This window comes from Stegostoma tigrinum, chromosome 24 (genome assembly GCF_030684315.1).
Source record: "Stegostoma tigrinum isolate sSteTig4 chromosome 24, sSteTig4.hap1, whole genome shotgun sequence".
Taxonomy (NCBI): domain Eukaryota; kingdom Metazoa; phylum Chordata; class Chondrichthyes; order Orectolobiformes; family Stegostomatidae; genus Stegostoma; species Stegostoma tigrinum.
Genome location: NC_081377.1, coordinates 15710393 through 15734545, shown reverse-complemented (window position 1 = coordinate 15734545; position 24153 = coordinate 15710393). Strand labels below are relative to the sequence as shown.

At 40.9% G+C, this 24153-nt stretch overlaps 1 protein-coding gene across 1 annotated transcript in view; it reads right to left on the bottom strand.

The window, feature by feature from the left end:
* Nucleotides 1–3046: 3046 nt before the first annotated feature.
* csmd2 (CUB and Sushi multiple domains 2) overlaps nucleotides 3047–24153 on the bottom strand; it is a 1700996-nt gene continuing 1679889 nt past the window's right edge. The window contains exons 70-71 of the mRNA XM_048558072.2: nucleotides 21176–21358; nucleotides 3047–14715 (exon numbers count right to left, since the gene is read on the bottom strand). Coding sequence (XP_048414029.2) covers nucleotides 21199–21358 — 160 coding nt within the window. The 3' untranslated portion in view covers nucleotides 3047–14715; nucleotides 21176–21198. The remainder of the gene's footprint in view (nucleotides 14716–21175; nucleotides 21359–24153) is intronic.

Sequence of the window (24153 nt, the reverse complement as noted above, 5' to 3'; positions counted from 1 at the left end):
TTGTAGAATCCCATTGGAGGTGACAGAAATGGCAGCTTACAATCACTTGGATGAAGAATCTGGTGGGATGGTACGTGACGACGGGGAGACCCTATTTTTGTTGTGCGAAGGAAGGAAAAGCATGAGGGCAGAGATGTTGGAGATGAGTTAGAGACGGCTAATTGTCCTGTTGACCACAGTAGTGGGGAATCTCAGTTGAGGAAAAAAGGTGGACATTTCTGAGGCACCCCTGCAGAAGATGGCATCAAAAGAGCAGATGCAATGGAGGCAGAAAATGGCAAGGAGGAAACAGGGCGTGAAATGCATAGTTAAGCTAACTGTGGGAGTCAATGAGTTTGTGCCTCATAAATGGGGTGCCTCAGAAATGTCCACCTTTTTTCCTCAGCTGAGATTCCCCACTACTGTGGCCAGCCTAAATCCAGAAATGGAGAAAGAGACAGCAAAGAGATGTTGGAAATGGACTGGGTGAATGTGAAGGCAGGGTGGAAATTGGGAGTAAAATTGATGAATTTTCCCAATTCCAAAGGGAAGCAGCACTGATGATGTTATTGATAAACCAGAGAAAGAGTCGTGGGGAGGGATCTGTGTAGGATTGGAGCAAGAAATGTTCCATGTGTCTCACAAAGGGACAGGTATAACTGGGCCACATGCAGGTGCCCATGGCCACACATTTGACCCGAAATAAAGTAAGACGAGCTAAACAAAATGTTCAATGTGAGCATTTGCTTTTCTTCTGCCCCAGCCTGTTACCTTTCATCCCCTTGATTACCTACCCCTTTAATATCACTCTCTCTGGGCTTCATTTCCAACTGTCTGTTCACTTCTCCCCTAGCCCCTGCCCTCCCCAACTTCATCTTCAGCATAAGTACTACTTCTCTTAGCTGCTAACACTTCTGATGTAGAGTCACTGGACTCGAAATGTTAACACTGCTTTCCTCTCACAGATGCTGCCAGGCTTGCTGAGTTTCACCAGCAACTTCTGTTTTTATTTACAATTTCTCTGATAATAGCTTGACCCGTGTGGGTGAGAGACTGTTTTTTTTTAAATGGCAATGGGGAATTTGAAATTTTGCCAAAGCAAGAGTACGTAAATAAAACAAAATTGGAATTTATCTGAAGTCTTGGCCAATCCTCGACCACATGTTCACTGATGCACCTGGTATCAACTGAGAGTGAATAGCCACAGTTGCATTTAATTTAAACATGGCAGTCAGTGCTAAGACAACAAGAAAGGACAAGGTAATAAAGTGTGGAGCTGGATGAACACAGCAGGCCAAGCAGCATCTCAGGAGAACAAAGGCTGACGTTTCGGGTCTCGACCCTTCATGGCACAGCTGCAATTTGAAGGTGTTTAACGTTAATGCTGACTTTTCTTATCCCAAAGACTATTTCAAAATAAACAGACACAGTGACAGTCCCAAACTGTAATATTCCAGGTTCCATTTAACAAGGCCTGAATAAGCGAATCTTGTAAAATAATGTGATTTTCTTACATAATGGGCAAGGAGTTTCCCAATACTTGCAACATGAAATTTGTTAGTAAATTATCCTGTGAAAATCACATAAACCTCTCACTGTCTGACTATTTGAAGTTTTTATTTGATCACTTACGAGTAGCACTCAGGAAATCCTTCAATGAATCTTCTCACAAATTCTGGCAGGCAATACCTACATGTTTTTAACCAGAAAAATGATGTGTATGAAGCAAGGTTCATAAATCCCAAAGCTATTTGTTAATCTAGGGTAGTTCACAAATCCTTAGCCACCACAATTTAATTTGCCAAGGAACAGCTTGTAAAAGAAATCCTTCAAAGCTTTCAACTTCTTTGGGAAGCCCAAAAAACTAATTTTCCAGGTTGAGTATCCAACACGTACAGACACATCTCCGCCAGCCTCTAACAATTCAAACTCCTGCTGTGCTTCGGAATTCTGATATCTACTTGTTACTGTAATGTGAGCGCTCAATGAAGAAGTTCAATTGTGGTTTTAATTGACTTCTCACTGGGCATTAGTCAAGTCTGGAATGGTCCAAGTAGCTCAACTGAATCTACTGTAATTAATTGCTGGATTAGTCTATACAACATCTGACTTAACGTGCTTGAGGCCAACAGCATGGGCATGCAAACATTGCAATTTTATCCCCCAGCATTAGCTAACAATTTCACTAAATCAAATCAGACATGAATGGAGATAATCTGTCTAATCAGTGTTGCTAGCCATGTTTTATGAGTTCATTGGAACATAACTGGGTATAGATGTATAGGAAAATATAATCAGCAAAAATTCCATTAAAAATCAGAGAGCAATGCCAGATGTCAATTGTATCCTTCATAGACAACCGGATGCAAAAGATCCTGCAACACTTTCCTCCCACAGTCCAAAGATGTAGAGTTTAGGTGGATTGGCCATACTAAATTGCCCATAGTGTCGAGGGATATGTAGGTTACGTAGTTTAGCTATGGGAAATGTGGGGTTACGAAGTGGGGGGAGGGTCTGTGCTTGGGTGGGATGCTCTTTGGAGTGTTGGTCCAGACTCGATGGGCTAAATGGCCTACTTCAATACTGTAGAAGTTCTATGATTCTAAGAGCAGTGGGGTCATCTTGAGTGGCCTGGCCAATCTCTATGTCTCAATTAACATTACAGAAACTGTTTATCTTGTCATTAACACAATGCTCGTTGTGGGAGCTTCCTGTATTCAAATTCTCTGTCATGTTTCCTGAAACAGTGAGCATATTTCAAAAAAGTATTTCCTACATTACAAATGTTGTGGTTATGAAGGACATTAAAAATATCTAAGTATTTACTTTTTCTTTTTGATGGGTGACAAGAGACTGGCCAAAGTTTAATCATTATTAAGCATAAAACAAACATTACGATGTCATTTGTAACTGACTAAGAACTGGTATTGATGAAGTCTTCTGTTCAATAAAGATACACATGAGCAGGCACAAAAGTTCATTGTCAAAACTTTTATTCAAAAAGTTAAAATAGTTTTCAAATTCAGGAAAGTATACTAAGATGAAACACAATGCAAAGCATCATATACAGACAGATAAAGTACATATATATAATATTTATACAGCAGAGTGGTCATAAAGACAAGTTGACACAGTGGTATAATACATATTTACACATCTCTACAGAAACAGTATATTTTACAATTTTTATACTACTTTTTATTATAAAAGCCAATTTCAACACTCATTCACTACAATAATGAAAAACATTTAGATCTTGTCCTTGACTTTGCTGTACAAATTTTTTTCTTGCATAAAAATATATCTCTGTACAAAAAAAAAGGTTCGTTCCACGCAATGCAAACTTGATGCATGTGATTCAGTGGAAGAAAGGGTTTCTTGCAGAAGAAATCTGATATAAATAAATATCCTGTGTTGAAGCATGTGAAAGTGTACCTATGTATATTTTTGAGGAGAAGCTACTGTAGCTGCTCAATAAATGAAAGTCATCATCAGTCATAAGTCTGGTTAGCAGCATATCTAGACTGTCTGAGATCTGGTGCCATTTTATATGATGATGCTATTTTTACAAGAAAGTAATTTTTGAGTGGTTTCAAGTTGTCTCTATGAAAGCTATACTCATTGTGAAAAAGCTGCTTCATTTCACTTTGAACGGAAAATGGTGATAGACTCACATTGTAGCCACAGTTCTAGGTTCTCTGAAGTTACCTGTAATTTTTCCCCTTATTGTGGTCAACTGTTAAACTGAGTAAGGTGAAGATGTTGAGCTCACTGAAGACTGTTTTGACTCAGAGGCTGATTCACTCCGTTAACACACCCCATACAAAGCTGAAATTCCTTCAACCAACCAAATGTAAGAGATTATAAAAATTCATAGTGCCCCAAATCATTAGATCGCGTTTCACACTGCATTGCACAAACACAATGTCTCACAATGAAAATGGTCACACCATTCCATTTGACAACACACCAAAAAGACGGACAGATGATTTAAAAATCAAAGATTTTGCCGAACCTACACTTAATGATATATGTTTGATCTGTTACTTGTGCCCATTGTTAAATATTTCTAACAATATCTTGATAGCACAGATCTGGTAGTCTACCTGGTCAGAATTAACTACAATAGCTCAGTCTAGAACTGAGGAATGTTCAAGACTTTAAGATTTAATGTGAAGAGTGGCTAGAAACATTCATGTTTTATGCTCAGTGTTCAACTTGCTCTGTGACAATTTAAGCTAACCTTCTACCATGTTTGCTCTAAACTCCCTTTCAGAGAGAGAAAGAAAGCTTTTTATTTCACAACACAGGGAAATATTAGCGCTTTAAAACTACAAAGTTTACTAGAATGTATAACATTATGGAGTCCTTTTAATTAGTTCCCAGTCCTTTATCGCCTCCACATTGAAAACGTTACCTACAGAACTGTGGTGTGGCAAACTGTGATGATTCTAATGTCTGTTGGCTGGATTACTTTCTCAGGTGTTGAACTACCAAGGAGTCAATTCTAACATCACTCTACGCAATACAATACAGTCTCTGGGACACCTAGTATCTTGAGAGAAAACAGTATGAGACAATTTCAACCATTAGCACTGACTCTCATCAGTTGCAAAACCTCCATTTTAACTTGAAAATATTAAGACAAAATTCAAATAAGCACAATTAACTGCATCACCACTTCAATTGGAAACTTCTGCTACATTTCCAAATCGTATTTTTCTTTACAAATTCCACACCATTGTTGTAGACATTCAAAACAATAATGCATTCCAGATTCTGAAACTAATTTTGCTTTCATCTCCTTAAATGAAAAAAGAAGTGTTGCCCTGTAATTTGCCCTGATGACTTCAACGTTTTGCTTTGAGACAGGATGTTATTTTGTTAAATAAACTGTTATAACCCTACTTTTTGCTTACATTGTTAAAGTTAAGTAGCGCAAATCTATTTTAGTAGAATGATTGAGGGAGATGATCAATTGTGAGTGCAAGCAGCTGTGGCAAACAACCTTGATGTCTTCACTTGGGTTTACCCGTGGGATGAAGTAAACATGGCCGACGGGGTCAGGTGGCATGGCCCCGAGATTCTGTCATGACTTCTCTAAACACGCTGTTGGGGCTTATAAGACAGCTTTACCACTTCCTTTTCCTTATCCTCTGTGTGAAGACACTTTCTCATAGTCAACACTTTTCCAACACTATACCTGTTATTAGAAACTCAAAAGGATTTGGTCCTCGTGATTGAACTTCAGCATCTTAATCAATGAATAGCCAACTTTGATACTTTCTTTGTATAAAGGCAAACATTTAAGGTGAATTCCTTTCTAAAACTGATTTCATTCTCGACAAAACTGACTTACAAAATCCATATCGCAAATATGTCGTATCTGCCCCAAACAATGCATCTTATCTTGATTTAATGTTGGATGATCTTTCTCCATGAAATGAGAAATTCATTGTTCTATGTTTGTAATTGAAGAAAAAATAATATCATTTGATGCAAACAGAGAATGCTGGAGCAACTCAACAGGTCCAGCAACATCTGTGTAGAGATAAGCAGAGTTGACATTTTGTGTCTGACATAGATACGTTATTGATAAGTAAAGGTATTAAGGGATATGGACCGGATGAAGTGAGCTACAGATCAACCATGATCTCAATCAATGGTGGAACAGACTTGAGGAGCCAAATGGCCTACTTCTGTTCATATGTATGACTCTTCCTCAGAACTGAAGCAGTCATATTGAACTCAAAATATTAACCCTGTTTCTTTCTCCAAAGATGCTGTCAGACTTGCTGAGTTTCTCTAGCACTCTCTGTGTTAGTTTCACATATGCAGCATCTGTAATAATTTGTCTCTATGTGCATATTGTTTGATGTTTTTCAAACTGGGAGATAAAATCTTGCAGCTGTGCTTTCTCCTTTTCCAAAATTACCAGAAATTTGGAAGATGGCTAGTGGTTTTCTTTTCTAAAATTATCCACCTGCCTAGGTTTTCCCTAGCCTGGAAGCATTACGCAAATCTGCAACGTTCATGCCTTAATGTGTCATCTACAAATGCAACTTCTGCAATCTACACAGTAGAAAAAGGAAAAGAGAGAAACAGAGAGAACAGAGAAAGAGTCTTAGAAATAAAATTTCAAGTGTAATGTGGCACAAACCTTCAAAACTGCAGAAAAGTGCTATAGATGTTTGCTAGAACCATAAATATAGATCTGTAGTAAAAATGAAGGACTATTACAGAAATTAGAGTTATATTTTTACAACTGACCTCAAGTGTTCAATTATGCAGGAACATTTCTGAATTCACTTACAGGAAATGTTGACTCAGGTTTTCTGCATCTACTCTTACAAAGGGTTTCGGCCCGAAACATTGACTTCCCTGCTCCTCAGATGTTGTCTTACATGTTGTGCTTTTCCTGCCTCAGATTTGTTGACTCTAGCTTCTGGCATCTATTCTTGCTGGTTCTCAGATCCTTCTCAGTGAAGGAAATGGTGCAGAAATGGTGGCTAACAAGCCCAGCAGTCTAAGATCTGTACTGTATTAAACATATGGAGAATGTTGGAAGAACAGAAGTATATTGTTCTAAGGCCAATGTTTCACTACTACCATTAGGGAAGGCAATCAGTTGTCTTTCCTTGATCTAGCCTACATGCGACTGCAGGCCCACGGCAAGGTGGCCATTCCTAATTATCCTCTGGGCTATTGTGGACGAGCAATAAATGCTGGTCAAGCCAGCCACATCCACTTTCTATAAATGAATTAAAAGAAAAATTCTTTGCACTTTGTCTGTATTCACAACTCTCCATTGAACCAATCATACATTAATTAGATCTTATTCTACAGAGTCACAGAAGCATACAGCAAGGAAGCAGATCCTTCCATCCAAACAGTCCACATCGAACATAATCCCAAACTAAACTAATCCCACCTGTCTGCTCCTGGCCCAAATCCCTCCAAATCCTTCCTATTCACTTACTTATCTCAGTGTCGTTTGAACAGTATAACTGTGCCACATCCACAGGAGGTTCATTCCAATGCGAACCAACTCTGTATAAAATATTTGCCCTTCATATCCTTTTTAAATCTCTCTCCTCTTACCTTAAAAAATTCCCCCTGATCTTGAAATCCCCCATTCGAGGGAAAAGACACCTACCATTAACCCTATCTATACCTCTAATGATTTTATAAACCTCTATAAGGTCACCTCTCAACTTCCTAGGTTCCATGGACAGAAGTGCTAGTCTATTCAACATTTCTTTATGACTCATACTCAGCAACATCCTGATAACTCTCTTCTGAACCCTCTCTAGCTTAATAACATCCTTCCTATAACTGGGCAACCAGAGCTGGACACAGATCTTCAGAGGAGGCCTCATCAATGTCCTGTACATACACAAAATGACTTCCCAACTCTTATATCAGGACTGAGCAATAAAGGCAAGTGTGCTAAAGGCCTTCTTAACCATTATGTCTACCTGTGATGCAAACTTCAAAGAATTATGCTTCTGATGAAATTAAGAACCTGAAAGATTCTTACACAGATAACAAAGTGTGGAGCTGGATGAACACAGCAGGGTCTAGGCCCAAAACGTCAGCGTTTGTGCTCCTGAGATGCTGCTTGGCCTGCTGTGTTCATCCAGCTCCACACTTTGTTATCTTGGATTCTCCAGCATCTGCAGTTCCCATTATCACAGATTCTTACACAGCTCTGTAAGTGAACTAAAAATTCAAAAAAGACTATAAGAAATAAACGTTGATAACTGTCATGTTATTAATACAAAATCTTTCAGGATCAATGCTGCTGTGTTTAATGCTTGAAATTAACCTTTTTTGCTGAATGGAAAATAAGCAGGTTTTTGAATGTGAAGATTTTTCCTAAGAAGTGGAGTCAAGTAAATGATTAGGGTCTTCCAGTGATGTGTGGCCAATACAAATTGAAATGGAGGTGATTTATATTATGTTCAATGGGTCAAAGAGCAAATCAATGACCCTTGCTGTATGACAATAAAGGATGGAATATTTCAAAATAAGAGAACATTACCAGAATGAACACTGCTATCATGAACCAAGCCAACAAAGAGTTGCATTTGCCTCGTTAAGTGTAGATTTTAAGTTTTGATAGACTGGAGGAAATGGAAACTGGTTGTGCTGGTTTTGAGTGCTAAGACAGTGATCAATTTCTAACACTCATCCAAACTGAGAAGCTTTATATTGATCTAAAACTTTAGGATTTACCTACTTCATCTGGGCAACCTGCCAACAGCTTCAAAAGCACCTCATACACCTACAGCAGGAGCTGAGCATGGCAGCTGCCTCAGGTAAGTGCTAATAGATTGAGATGCAGTCGTAGGCACAGTAGTTCTATAGGGGCAATACTGCTGCTAATTTGGCCGTGAAGTATGGGTTTGGTGCCTGTTCTATTCAGGATAACTTCCAAAAGACATCCTATTGTGTGTATTAGGACTCTCAGTTGCACGCAAAGGACCTGTTTCACATAGTTGGTCTGAAAAACAGCCTGGCCAAATATCAGGGCTTATATATCTGAAGCACAGAAGCCTGGTCCACAAACCGACTCCAATTTGCGTGTTTTACCCTCATAAAATGATATATTGAATTTCAGTTTCCAAGCTACTATGGTTGAGTCAATTTTTTTTTCTATCAATGAAGGCATTGACGTAAATTTTGTTTCTTACAACTCATGATCCCATTGTTGAAAGTGTTTTGTGAAATCATTCTTTGCTGACCTTGTTCTTATTTTCATTTTCTCTTCATGCTAGAAAGTCTCCAATACCACAGCTCCTCAGGTTTTGTCCACAGACTAGCAATTTTATAGTAGGAAAAAATAGTAAGACTTTCTTTTGAGAAGTGTCAGCTTTACATCATTTTTAAAAGATTATTTGCACGTCATCTTCATGTATCCTCTTCTATACTACAAGTATATGCTAATTAAAGGAAATGAGAGTAGATCATTTCAAGTGCACAAAAGTACAAGAAATTAGTCGGACTCTTTCCTTAGTGGCACAATCCAATCTGACTTTTCCGACAGTGAAATCTGTTTTTACCCAAAATGAATTGATCAGGCAAATAAAATCTTTCCCTATAGTCATGCCACAACATGTAAGGGTCAGCCAATTTCGGCATACAAATTGCATATCATACCCTTCCATGATGGCGCATTCTACTGAGTAGCAAGGTTCATATCACCATTTTTTTATATAAAAGCTAAACAATTTTTTAAAATAATTGAGGTAAAATATTTCCACTTTGTGTTATTAATGAAAAATGCAGAAAGATAATAAAAAAACACTGAATGTCTCAAAAACTAACTCCTCCTTCCAATCGCCTAAACAACAACTGGCAACATATTTATCCATCTGTATACAGATTACGCATTTTTGGGATTGCTAAATTTTTCATCTCTGGTTCCTGTCTTGCTTGTGTTTCCTTGTTTCTCACTTGCTTTTATTCAATAGGAAAGCTTTTAGATAGTTAACTGTGACATGATTCTATAATGGTGCAAACATGATGCCATCAAGGCAGTTCAATGTGTATGAGCTGAACCAGACAGTATGAGGAAGAAAATTACCTACTTTTGAAAGACTGCATCTGGAATCTCTCATATCAGAATTGTTATGGGGGATGACACTAACAGACACAAAGCTTTTGAATGAAATCATGTTGTTTTAACTGCCTCAACAACGTGGTAGATTTGTAACATAAAAACATCTTTGATGGCACACTAAGATTTACAATCAATAACATGTTTTGCAAGGGGAGCTATATTTAAGTTCAATAACCATTTCAAATATTTTAAAACTGCAACGGATGCTTTCTCTTAGTTTCTCCAACACATCCATTAAAAATAGGACCTCAATTTTGCAATATTTATAGGTATTGTAAAATAATGACATCCTTTACTCACAGGGTAGAGACAAACATACATTATGAAGTAAGTCCTCCTGTGCCAAAGGCAAACCTTCCTATATATCACTGACTTGAGATCTCAATTTTGGTTCAGTGGTATCCATTTTGTCTCTGACTCAGAAAGTTGTAGGTTCAAGCTCCAATTCATTGATTTGAGCATTTAATTTTGACAGGCTGTCAAATGTGATGTTTTTTAGATTAGATCTATGCCCAGGCTCCAAACTGATTGCTCAGGTGGAGGTGAAATATCCTATTACATTATTTTGAAGAAAGGTTAACGCATTCCCCTGGACAATGTTCATTTCTTAGGTACCCCAGAAGCAGATCGTCTGGTCATTGCTTTTATGTATACAGTTTGATTACAGTTTTTTTAAATAAATACAACAGTGACTATACTTCAAAAGGTGCTATAATTCCATCAAGATTGTGTTTCCTGACATTCCTGTAAGGTTCATATTATACAGGTTGAAAGTTCTGCATATCTGTACTTTTAAAAGGCTTTGCCAGTTAAACACATTGATGGTGCCTGCATAAGCACAGTCAGTATGAGAAAATGGGATGGAATGACATCACTGGCAATATTGTCAGGGGCAGTGCACATACAGTTGGGGAGGCAATGGTCTAGTGATATTATAGCTAGACTGTTAATCCAGAGACCCCTGTAATGTTCTTGGGGCCTGGGTTCAAATCCTGGCAGATGGTAGAATTTGAATTTAATTAAAGAAAACACAGTCTGATGATGACTATGAAACCATTCCTGGAAAAACCCATCTGGTTCACTAATGCCCTTTGCTGGTCTGGACTACATGTGACTCCAGATCCACAGCAATGTGGTTGACTCTTGACTACCCTCTATGCAATTAGGGACAGCAATAAATGTTGGCCCAGACTGAGACGCCCGCATCCCTCAAATGAATAAATTGAAAAATACTTCTTAAACACGCCTACAAGAGCATTTTGAAGGTGTCGGCAGTCATTATCTTCTATAACTGGGATGTTATGAATTCTGCCACATAAATGGAAGTTCTCACTTAAATTTCATGTCTGCATTTTGTTCTGTATATTGTTGCATACTGATGAAGGTACGTAGGGAACAAAAATACATCTTATTATCCCTTCTTACTGTTGTTGCAGGGGTAGCGACCTGGCTAGGTAAGCACTGCACTGAAAAAATCAGCAAACAAGTGCAATGGATCATAAAATTTCACAAGGAAATCATGTCAGGTACCAATCAAGTTGGGCACCGGTTTGATTAAAAAAAATCACACAGTAATCTAGGTCTAACCATATTAATTATCATGCACATTTCTGCTAGTTGAAAGAGAGACTCTTTCAAAAATGCACTTTTTTTTTTAAGATGCAAGGACACTTGCTGACACCTTACTGAAGTTTCCAAATATTCAAAATATTGAATTTGCTAAAACCTGATTTGTGTACTCCAAGGAAACTGGCAGAAGCTTCTGCACCTTTTTTTTTACAGTGGTTCCTACCTATTTCAAATTGGGTAATTGACAGGAGATACACTGGACATTGCTTAAAAATGCTGACTTTTGTGATCAACCCCTTTTTCAAATGTAATAATAAAATTGCACCTCTCTGGTTACAACTTCTACTTACCATAGTATACTTTTAATGCAAGGGTGGAAAAAGAAACACATTTTAAATTTAAAACACAATCTGATTGCAGTTGTTCACAAAGACACTTCTGTATTATGCAAATAAATTTCAATGTAAACTCAAACCATAATTTTACTTCAGAAAACTAGCACAACTTTCACTGCATATTGAGGCCAAATTGTCAATAGCTCCCTAAGCAGACTCAACCATATTCTCTTCTGTCAGTTTTATTTTCAGCCTCTTGGTTTGCTTCCTCCTAAGTAGTTTGATTTTTCTTTTATTATGCATTTATAGCCTTGCTTTATCCAAGTACAGATTAGCTTGATACCATGTGGTGTGGCTGCACCACTCAACTCACATCTCTAGATGGACCAGACATCTGAGTAATGAAGGGAGCTCCCACAATGACAGGAACACTGAAATATCAGAAGGCAATATTGGCAGGATGACCGCACAATTACAAACTGACCTTTGCTATAAAACAAAACTGAATAATTTAAGAAAACTCATAAAAGATAATATTAAATTATACATCCCACCTTCTTTATATCCTGCAGCTATGAGTGCACCATGGTTACCTGCAGAGTAACTCTGTGTCTTAAACATAGACTCAGTCAATGTAAATGGAAAAATAAGAGAGTGCTGAAGAAACTCAGCAAGTCAGGCAGCATCTGTGAAGACAGAAAAGAAATTAATGTTTCAAGTCTGATATGAATCTGCTTCAGACGGAGTTCCTGCTACATCTCGCATGAGCACCTTGCATTTTTAGTTCAGTAGTTTCTGTGATATCTATTATTTTTCTGCAATAAGTTACATTTCTTCCGAAGTATGACATAAATTACATGTTCTCACCTGGCACCAGGGGCACAAAGTTAAGACCCTACCCTGTGGTGGGTTAGGTGTTGGGAGGGATTTGATTGTGCAGGAGGGTGGAAAGTGACCACCCTTTTGCCTTCATATCTCCAATGCTGATCAAGTTCATGGTGGGAAGGCCTATGGATAGCCTTTCTCCTCAATGGCCAGTTGAAGCCCTTCAGTGGACAATTAAGGACCTTTCCTTTTGCTATTAACTTAGCACCACTTGGGGAGCTTGACAAGCAAATTGGTGGAAGATTGCTTATAGGCTCTTTCGGCTTGGTCCGTTGTTTAAAGGCACTCAGGGCCTGATCAAGAGATCTGGCATCAGGAATGAGGGGACCTGTTGAGAGCTACCCCTCTGGTCTTGCTGCCAAGTTTTCTCACCCCACTGATTCCTCCATGAACCTCTACTCGCTAGCATTCCTCTATGACCTGGAATCTAGAGATGATCATCAGCCTCAGGTGTAGGTCATATGGGCAGGAGCCACCATCTCTGATTGGTTGGCAATTCTTAGCAGGCAGCACTTTTGTCCCAGGGTTGTCCATCCCAGGGAAGGCCAACCATTGTTCAGTTTATTGTCTGAATACCACTTCAGTCAGTGGATTTCTCTCAATAAGACTGTGGCTTTAGTATGTTCTCCAGTCAGTGAGTGACAGCCTGTTGTCTCCACTAAAGTACACCAATATTGTACCAAGGTAACAGGATCTTAAGATATCTATTAACTTTAAAATGAACCCTCTCTAAAGCTTCATGCAGCCTAAAACGCCTTGAGATCTTAATACCTCTCAATTCTGGTGTCTAGCACCTTTCCAGGTTTAATTGCTGCACCTTTGGTCATTAGGTTGACAGCTGACTAGGGCCTGAACTTCCCTCTTGAAGCTTCTCTGCCCCTCCGTCACCTTCTTGCAAGATTACCCATGAAACCTACATTGCTGACCAACCTTTTGATCACTAGGCTAATTTCCCCTTTTGTGGCTCAAGGTCAATTGTTGCTTGGTAATGCCCCTTTGGAGTGCCTTGGCGTACTTTAAAAATGACAACTTTTCATAAATGTTAACTGTGTTAAAAGTGCTAGATAGATGCACATATCTGCTGTATCTATCTGCTCCAACATGATCCCTGGCACTTTTGAGCTGTGAAGTTTATGTCTTCTCACAGTAACATGAACTGCAATACCTTCTCACCTGGATGGAGCCTCAATGTTCTTCATTCCCATTGTAATGGGGTTCCTCATATCTTCCATGGTAGATTTATCTTACAGAGCCTATTGCATTCTGCTTTGACAATTTAACACCATCGCTCTTGGGGTACCTACTGCCAGTCAGTTGTGGACAGTCATGACAGTAATAAGGCTACTGTTTTGTAATGCTGGCTACTGCAGAAAAATTAAGCTGCTTCTTGTACAGAGGAATGTCAATGATTTCAGAAGAAGAATTGAGCTTATAACCAAGGGCACGGAGAAAGCCAGTAGAACTGGGTACAAATTTAAGCCACCTACGACTATCGTTATGTTGTCATTAGAGCTCCAAACATGAGTAAATAAGTGATAAAGTGTAATAATATATGAATCATAACGGTAATAAAGTTATGTTAAATGTGCAAAAACACAGAATTAAGGCTGTAATGAACGTGCCTTGAAACTTCAAAATCATGCACACCTTTAGTACAATTTTCAGGAGATTGTAATGATTCCTGTAGAGTTTAAAATATTACAACTGAAGGTTCAAAGGATAGCTAAATTTAGGTACTGATGTTTCTATTCACTTCCTGGATTAATGTATGTGTGACTGCAAAGGAAAGGAACGCTCAACAATGTGAAGTTACTGAATACAAACGGAATTAGCTCATGTCCTGGTAAAGACTAGAAATACCAACAAGGAAGGACCTAAGGTACATTTCCCCGTTTCAGAACCAACAATTTACTTAAAAGCTTACAACAAATGTTTGTTTCTTGTTGGTTAATGTGTATGATTACGCCTTGCTATTTAAATAGATCCTCGTTAGGTCCTTGCTAGAGGGTGGGCTTTCTTGTTTGGCTTGTCCTTTGCCAAAATGTCATCTAGAATGGAGATATTTACTTAAGGTCATTGGATTTTGAGGGCAAGAACTCAATGATGTATTTAGTTCATCAACATCAATGTACTCTGTTGGTTATGACAGTAAGAAAATGGTGGTGAATTCTGGCAAAGTTTCTCGCCATTCCCAACTAGCTGGCTCTTCAGAATCGAAGTAATGTAAAGGGCAGCATCCTTAGTAGCTTCTCCACAGTCACTACGTCTTTGAAGAAAAGCAGTCAAGTAGAATCTGATGAGGTGATTCTGGACTTCAGCATTCTGCGAAGTGAGAAAACACAGATATTTAAACAAATGTAACAGATCAAGAAACTGTTTAAAAGATGTCACTCAGTTCTGGATGATTGAAAGTTGGAAATTTGGCTCACATTTATGAATGCTGTCAGATCTGCCATTACAGCAATGTAAAGTCATGTGATTTTATGGAACAAACACAGAGATTGCAGAAGAAAGTCAGCAGGCTCTTCAGAAGAAGTCATACCAGGCTCAAAATATTAACTGCATTTCTCTCCACTGCTGCTGGCTAGACCTGCTGAGTTTCTTCTGTGTTTTCTTTGTTTGTGTCAGATTTTCAACAGCAACAGTATTTTGCTTTTCCTTTCGGGTATTTTTTCTTTATTTTATAGAAGTCAGGTAACTCCTTGTAGTCAGATTAATCAATATCTTCTATAATCTTCTGGAAGGCAATCATGAAAGTGTTTACATCAGCCAAAGACCGAGACACTGTAAAATGGTTTCCATAAACGTTTTTCACGTGCACATCACAACATGATGATCTAATATGCCCTAACATCTTAGTCTTTTCTACATCATGATCAGACTTCCCAATTTCTTCAGCAGCATAACTCAGTGATTTTATCAGTTAGTGTTATTCAAAACCAAAATTTCACAGATTTCCCTGTATGCAGAGGAATTAAAAAGTAATGGAGCAGAACCAAATTACATCATTTCTGGAAATGATATTGAGAGAAAGAATAACAAAAACTGTTCGTTTGAATGTTCTAGCCTATTCAGGCTTAATTTACACGGAGGGGATTTGCAGGAGAAACTGACTTAGATTGTCAAGTTAATGAAATGTGAGGCTGGATGAACACAGCAGGCCCAGCAGCATCTCAGGAGCACAAAAGCTGACGTTTCGGGCCTAGACCCTTCGTCAGAGAGGGGGATGGGGTGAGGGTTCTGGATTAAATAGGGAGAGGGGGGAGGCGGACTGAAGATGGAGAGTAAATAAGATAGGTGGAGAGAAGAGTATAGGTGGGGAGGTTGGGAGGGGATAGGTCAGTCCAGGGAAGACGGACAGGTCGAGGAGTGGGATGAGGTTAGTAGGTAGGAGATGGAGGTGCGGCTTGGGGTGGGAGGAAGGGATGGGTGACAGAAAGAACAGGTTAGGGAGGCAGAGACAGGTTGGACTGGTTTTGGGATGCAGTGGGTGGAGGGGAAGAGCTGGGCTGGTTGTGTGGTGCAGTGGGGGGAGGGACGAACTGGGCTGGTTTTGGGATGCGGTGGGGGAAGGGGAGATTTTGAAGCTGATGAAGACCACATTGATACCATTGGGCTGCAGGGTTCCCAAGCGGAATATGAGTTGCTGTTTCTGCAACCTTCGGGTGGCATCATTGTGGCACTGGAGGAGGCCCATGATGGATATGTCATCTAAAGAATGGGAGGGGGAGTGGAAATGTTTGGCGACTGGGAGGTGCAGTTGTTTATTGCGAACCGAGCGGAGGTGTTCTGCAAAGCGGTCCCCAAGCCTCCGCTTGGTTTCCCCAATGTAGAGGAAGCCACACAGGGTACAGTGGATGCAGTATACCACAATGGCAGATGTGCAGGTGAACCTCTGCTTAATGTGGAAAGTCATCTTGGGGCCTGGGTTAGGGGTGAGGGAGGAGGTGTGGGGGCAAGTGTAGCATTTCCTGCGGTTGCAGGGGAAGGTGCCGGGTGTGGTGGGGTTGGAGGGCAGTGTGGAGCGAACAAGGGAGTCACGGAGAGAATGGTCTCTCCGGAAAGCAGACAGAGGTGGGAATGGAAAAATGTCTTGGGTGGTGGGGTCGGATTGTAGATGGCGGAAGTGTCGGAGGATGATGCGTTGTATCCGGAGGTTGGTGGGGTGGTGTGTGAGAACGAGGGGGATCCTCTTAGGGCGGTTGTGGCGGGGGTGGGGTGTGAGGGATGTGTTGCGGGAAATGCGAGAGACGTGGTCAAGGGCGTTTTCGACCACTGTGGGGGGAAAGTTGCGGTCCTTGAAGAACTTGGACATCTGGGATGTGCGGGAGTGGAATGCCTCATCCTGGGAGCAGATGCAGCGGAGGCGGAGTATTTGGGAATAGGGGATGGAATTTTTGCAGGAGGGTGGGTGGGAGGAGGTGCATTCTAGGTAGCTGTGGGAGTCGGTGGGCTTGAAATGGACATCAGTTACAAGCTGGTTGCCTGAGATGGAGACTGAGAGATCCAGGAAGGTGAGGGATGTGCTGGAGATGGCCCAGGGTGAACTGAAGGTTGGGGTGGAAGGTGTTGGTGAAGTGGATGAACTGTTCGAGCTCCTCTGGGGAGCAAGAGGCGGCGCCGATACAGTCATCAATGTAACAGAGGAAGAGGTGGGGTTTGGGGCCTGTGTAGGTGCGGAAGAGGGACTGTTCCACGTAACCTACAAAGAGGCAGGCATAGCTGGGGCCCATGCGGGTGCCCATGGCCACCCCTTAGTCTGTAGGAAGTGGGAGGAATCGAAAGAGAAGTTGTTGAGGGTGAGGACGAGTTTGGCTAGGCGGATGAGGGTGTTGGTGGAGGGGGACTGGTCGGGCCTGCGGGTCAGCAAGAAGCGGAGGGCCTTGAGGCCATCTGCATGCGGAATACAGATGTATAGGGACTGGACGTCCATGGTGAAAATGAGGTGTTGGGGGCGAGGGAACTGGAAGACCTGGAGGAGGTGGAGGGCGTGGAGGGCGTGGGTGGTGTCACGGACTTAGGTAGGGAGTTCCTGGACCAAAGGGGAGAAAATGGAGTCCAGATAGGTGGAGATGAGTTTGGTGGGGCAGGTGCAGGCTGAGATGATGGGTCGACCAGGGCAGGCAGGTTTGTGGATTTTGGGAAGGAGATAGAAACGGGCCGTGCGGGGTTGGGGAACAATGAGGTTGGAGGCTGTGGGTGGGAGGTCCCCTGAGGTGATGAGGTCATGAATGGTGTTGGAGATGATGGTTTGGTGCTCGGGTGTGGGGTCATGATCGAGGGGGCGGTAGGAGGTGGTGTCGGAGAGTTGGCGTCTGGCCTCGGCGATGTAGAGGTCAGTGCGCCATACTACCACTGCGCCACCCTTGTCTGAGGGTTTGATGGTGAGGTTGGGGTTGGAGCAGAGGGAGCGGAGGGCTGCCCGTTCTGCAGGGGAGGGGTTGGAGTGGGTGAGAGGGGTGGAAAGGTTGAGGCGGTTAATGTCTCGACGGCAGTTAGAGATGAAGAGGTCGAGAGAAGATAGGAGGCCTGGGGGTGGTGTCCAGGAGGAGGACTTGTGTCGGAAGTGGGTGAAGGGGTCAGTGGAGGGAGGGTTAGGTTCCTGGTTCAAGAAGTAGGCGGGGAGGCGAAGGCGGCGGAAAAACTGTTCTATGTCCAATCGTGTCTGGTATTTGTTGATGTGTGGTTGTAGGGGGACAAAGGTGAGCCCCTTACTAAGGACTGACTTCCTTAGATTGTCAAGTGCAAGGTTTCCCTTGTTGAAGCACAAGCAATTATGCCTCCTGCCAATCAAAACAATCACATTCGGATCAAATGGAAAGAGTTTAATTCAGAGTCTGGTCAAGTGAAGTAAACGAAAGTACAATCGTCAAACATCTTTTCGTCGGAGACTTTTTTCTCAATACAAATCTTTAGTTTGACCATAGTTAGATCCAATTTTAACTACCAATAGATAATTGCTGTTGTAACATAGCCAGAAAATATGTGCTGTTATGGTAGATACGGCGCCCTTAATAAATGCTTATTTCCAACTCCCAATCATCTGGAATTCACATTTGTCTTACTTAAACTTACAGATTATCTTCAAATCATGAATTACATTTGATCAAATTTTAATGCCTGATTTTAAGATAACCTGGTTTTCATAAACTTTTTTGGTGTGCACATCATAGCATTATGATCTAATATGCCCCAATATTTTAGTCCCATGGAGGGGATTTGTGTTGAATTTGAATAAGTCAGTGATAAGACATGAAACCCAATTTACTTGACGAGTGATTCACAACAAAAAAGAAATGCAAAAAGCAACAATAGAAATTAACTTTATGTAGAAAACAGTTATATAATTCTGAAAGCACTGATTATTCATTAAAATCTAGCATTTGACTGGGATACCAAGCCACTGGATAATTTAGTATGAAGTATACTAAATTTTGATAGATTGTTGGATTTCACACAGAACTATATCAATTTGTCACATTCTTTTCTCTAAAGAAAGGTGCAATTTGTGCAATTTGAGGTAAAGCTTGTTAATGCTGGAGGGTACAATAGAATACGTTTTTTTGTTAATTGAGGGACAGTATCAATAATGCAAAGGCCAGATACAGCACATTTAAATGTAGAAAATAATCTTGCGTTCAACAATTTGACATCGTCAATCCCTTGATAGTGCACACGATTATTCTGGTCAAGGATGCTGTGTCTAGCAGTTGCTTGCACTGGTCATTGCTTTGATAATAAGGGCATTCTTTAAGTTTTAGGATCATTTGGTGAGCAGAGGAATCCCATCGGAAATGCTATTTCTGACTCCTTCCTTTCCTTTGGTTCTTTTCCAGAGTTGAGCATCCTTTCAAATCCTGGTGTTGAAGTCCCCAAGGAGGATAACTTTATCTTTCTTAGAGACGTTGGTGAGTATGGTTACCATTCAGGGTTGAATAGAAGGCTTTTTTGGACTCATCTGTGGCATCAAGAGTTGGGGCATAGGCATTCACGATCATTGTCTGCTGGTTTGTGACGTGTTGTAGATCGACAATCATGAGGTGATCACTGATGCCAGCAGGGAGCTCTGAAAGTCAGATGACGAGTTCATTCTTCTGAGCGAATCCAATTCTACATATGCTGGGTTGGTTTTCCGGTTTTCATCCCCAGACAGAAGTGTAAACACCCCTTTTTCCCTCAATTGTCCTTTGCCAGCTGTTTCCGTGGATTGCGGTGGTGGAGATGCTCCATTACTCACGAGAGTGATGCCGGAAGGAGTTCTCCACACCTGGCAATGCCATCCTGATGGTCAGATCAGAGGGGAAGAACCAGACAAAGCACCATCTAAAACACATCTCAGCAGCAATTGAGGTGGGAGATATTTTTGTGAATCAATGCTGCAACCTTGCTGTTTGTATACCTTTTCTGCAGCTGTAACGTTGTGTTCTTCGCTTTGATCTATTACCCTGTTGCACTCTGTATGATGAGTGTACAGCATGCATAACAAAACATTTCACTTTTCACCTAAGTAATGTGACAATAATAAATCAAATCAAATCAAAATATTCAGTGTTCAAGGTTCCTTGCAACTGAAATTGGATCTACTTTCTGTCAAAGGTCATGTGTCTGTTGATGCGCAACAATATTCCCATGCTATAACATATCCTGCACATGGCATCAACTTCAATTAATTCAACCCTGCTGTACACAACACAAGCCCACGATGGTTGATGAGTGAGGATCGGGCCAGGGTTGTACACTTTGGAAATCCCTGGCTTCAGACTGGCATATAGGTGGGTAGAGTTTGACTCAGTCATTTCACTCTTGGAATTGGAGTAGCAGAGCATTTTTACAGCCCTCTACATGACTGAACAGCTCTCTTTGGGATCCACTCTGCTCACCCTGCACAAGAAAGGGGCTAGAAAAGGCACCCTAAAAAAAGGTCTGTTCCATCAGCACCCTGCCTGGAAAACCATATCCAATGGACTAAACTACTCGCATCTGAAAGCCCATGTGAAACGCAATCTCAGAACATGGAACGTATGAATACACGTGGATAATGAGCAAAACAGTCATTCAGAACAACGACCTGCCCTTGTTACCCTGGACTCAGGCACTTCATCCAAGTAAATCATTTACCGAAACTAAAGTCTCAGGTGATCATTTTTCCAATGTATTATAATGAACTCTGCATGCTGTGTAGTGGCCATTATGATGAAAATTATTTGTGAAATTAGGTTAGAATATTGCAAGCTTGCCTTGTTTATACCCAAAAACAAACAGAGGTGAGACTTTCAACTTGCCTGGATCCAAATACTGGTTTCAAAGGTGTCATTTTGTTTTCAGTAAGTACAGTTCAAAACAAAACTTCTACATTTCTTTCCCTCCACATTGGTCAGACCTGACATCTGTTCCCAAGCCTATTTTTCATTTCATTAACTTTAAGTTATAGCTGGGATCCACTAGCAAATTGTTTCACTTGCAAACCTAAATTCGAGTAATTGCTGACACAAATCTCCTAAAATGCTGCTTGGCCTGCTGTGTTCATCCAACTCTACACTTTGTTGTCACAAATTTCTCACATTCTGGTCACCTGAAACCCAATCAGTTGGAACAGTGAGATTTGCATAACTGAATAACTTGCAAATGGAAAATCCTTTAGCTCACAATGTCACATAGTTCTTGATGGGTGGAGGTCGATAAAGATAATGGAGAACACCTATCAGAAATCAGTCGAGTTACAAAGGACAGGGACTTCATTATTTCAAAACAATTTAACAGAGTTTCACATTCATATACTTACCAATGTGTTGTCAAGATTAAGTGCTATACTGCTGTGCATACAGTGCTCACTGTCACTTCAATCTCATTGGCAACAATATCAGAGGATTGGACATTTCGATCGTACATGGGATTTTCGAAAGTTGCTCGACCATTTGTACTTTCGTGGCCTGCAAAACCATTGAATGGTACTTTTGGCCTTTTCCTGAAAGAAACACAGAATACTGTCAATTCCAATCCTTTTACAGAATTGAGGCCAAATCCTTAGATTCATATCACAAATTATTGCTACAAGCACTTCCCACTCAACTCCTGCTAAACAGAACTCCAACAGATGCAGAACTGATCAGGATTTTACAACATTTCTGTGAAATTTCTGCGACTGTGCTTGAAACTCAGGAGGAATGGTTATATACGTCTTAAAATGAATCAAACCATCTTCTCTTGATTCTCAGAGATAATGGGAACTGCAGATGCTGGAGAATCCAAGTTAACAAAGTGTGAAGCTGGATGAACACAGCAGGTCAAGCAGCATTTCAGGAGCACAAAAGCTGACTTTTCGGGCTTGGACCTCTCTGATGAAGGGTCTTGGCCCAAAACGTCAGCTTTTGTGCTCCTCAGATGCTGCTTGGCCTGCTGTGTTCATCCAGCTTCACACTTTGTTCTCTTGATTCTCATTGACTATTACTCAAAACAATTTCCACTGTATATCATTCACATCATCCAGATACTCAAACATGTGTAGATGTGGCTAATATGGCCATCTATTAGCAAATGCATCAGACCAGGTAAGGATAATAGGTTCCCTTCTGGAAACAACTTTTGTGAATCAGATGTGGTTTTCTAACAAGCGACAATGGCTTTGATGAGCTTTTCATTCCAGCTTTATTAATAAATTTATATTAAGTTTAATGTTAATTAAATTTAAATTCTAGCAGGGCCACTGTGATGGGATTTGAACCTGTATCCCCAGTGCATTTGTCTGGGCCTTATTGGTTTACTGGTCTATTTACATTACCATTACACCATCACCTCCCCGAAATCTACCTGTCTGCTCCTGAAGGGAGTGCTAAAGTCCTGCTATTTCTCACATAAAAATATGAAAACAGAAGTGGATAAAGTGGTCAAGATGGCACATGGTGCTTGCCTTCATCAGACGGGGCAAAGTGTATAAAAATTGGCAAGTCATATTGCAGCCGAAGAGAACTTCAGTCAGGCCACCATTGGAATATTATGTACGGTTCTGGTCGCCACATTATCAGAATGATGTGGAGGTTTTGGAGAGAGTACAGAAATGGTTTACCAGAAGATTGTCTGGTTTGGAGGGTATTAATGATGAGACAAACTTGGTTTGTTTTCACTTGAACATAAAAGGATGAGGGCTGACCTGTAGAAGTTAACAAAATTATGAGAGTCATGGATAGAATCGATAATCAGAGTCTTTATCCTTGGATATAAATGTTAATTTCTTGGGTACAAACATTTAAGGCAGAAGGGGGTAAGTTGAAAGGAGATGGAGAGACACATTTTTATACAAATGGTGGTAACAGAAACAGAAGGTAGTGGAAGTGGATACAATAGGAACATTTAAGCGGGTATCTTGACAGATTATGAATAGGCATCATGTATCAGCACAGATATGGTGGGTAGAAGGGCCTGTACTATTCTCTGTTCACAAAGATAAATAAACACATTTCAGAAATTACCAGATCTGTCAGGATGTTTGAATAGAAAAACATTATTTGAAAATGTGTTATGTTTACTACAAAACATCCACCAGAGGTAAATTTGGCTGTCAGGTCTGCTCACATCTAAAGTTACTTTGAATAAGAAAATCAGTCCTAAGGTTAAATTGTTCTGTGGGACAAAGCTGGCAGATCAAATGATTGTGCTCTGAACTGTAGCCATTTTGTGCAGGATAGCTCAAGTTAAATTTTGTGCACGCTATTATAATTTCGACCAGAAGTGAACAGCATTAACTCATTTCAATGTACAAACAGCATGTGATAGTGCTCCTGTCTGAGATAACAAGGTGTGGAGCTGGATGGACACAGCAGGCCAAGCAGCACCAGAGGAGCAGGAAAGCTGTCCTTTTGGGTCTGGAGAGGGGAACGGGGCTCTGAAATAAATAGAGAGAAGTGAAGGTGATGATAGAAGGTAGATAGAGGAGCAGATAGGTGGAGAGAAGATGGATAAGGTCAAGGAGGCAGGGATGAGATGGCCAGGTCTTGGGATAAGGTCGGGGGTGGGGAGATTTTGAAGCTGGTGAAGTTCACATTGAGGCCATTGGGTTGCAGGGTTCCCAAGCAGAATACGAGGTGCTGTTCCTCCAGCCTTCGGGTGGCATCATAGTATCACTGCAGGAGGCCCAGGATGGACACGTCGTCCAAGGAGTTGGAGGAGGAGGTGAGGTGGCTCGTGACTGGGAGGTGTTGTCGTTTGTCACGAACCCACTTGACTATCCATGTCTTTCACAATTTTAGATACTCGAGGTGCAATCATTTTTGGTGATGGGGCTGTCATGATTGAACAGTTATTAACATGAATTGTCAGCTGTAAAGTGTGACATTTGCAGCAGAACTCAGCATGTGTGGTTAAGGAAAACATATGATTCTTTCGTACAAGTCCTGACACACAGAGACTGTCGGTGAGTGAGTGATATGGATATGGTGTGTTGGGAATCATGTGCAACTGTTGCTCCAGCTGGTGGAATATATGTTGTGTTCGCTGATCTTGATCATTTGTGGGAGATTGCTGAACTTGCCGCATTATTGTATTCAGTGAAATCAGGGCTTCAGAGCATGGCTACAGACATTGAGTGTCACAAAGCACTGGTTCCAGTTCCTTCTGATTCCTTGTCTGGGTTAAGGGATAGGGGAGGTGTGGAATTGTCTCCCCGTAGATGGAACATGTCACCTCTTATTCACAGCTCTCCAGTTTCAGAAAATTTTGGAGTCAGCTCTCCACTGTTGGGCTGGATGTTCTGAGAAGTGGTAGTCA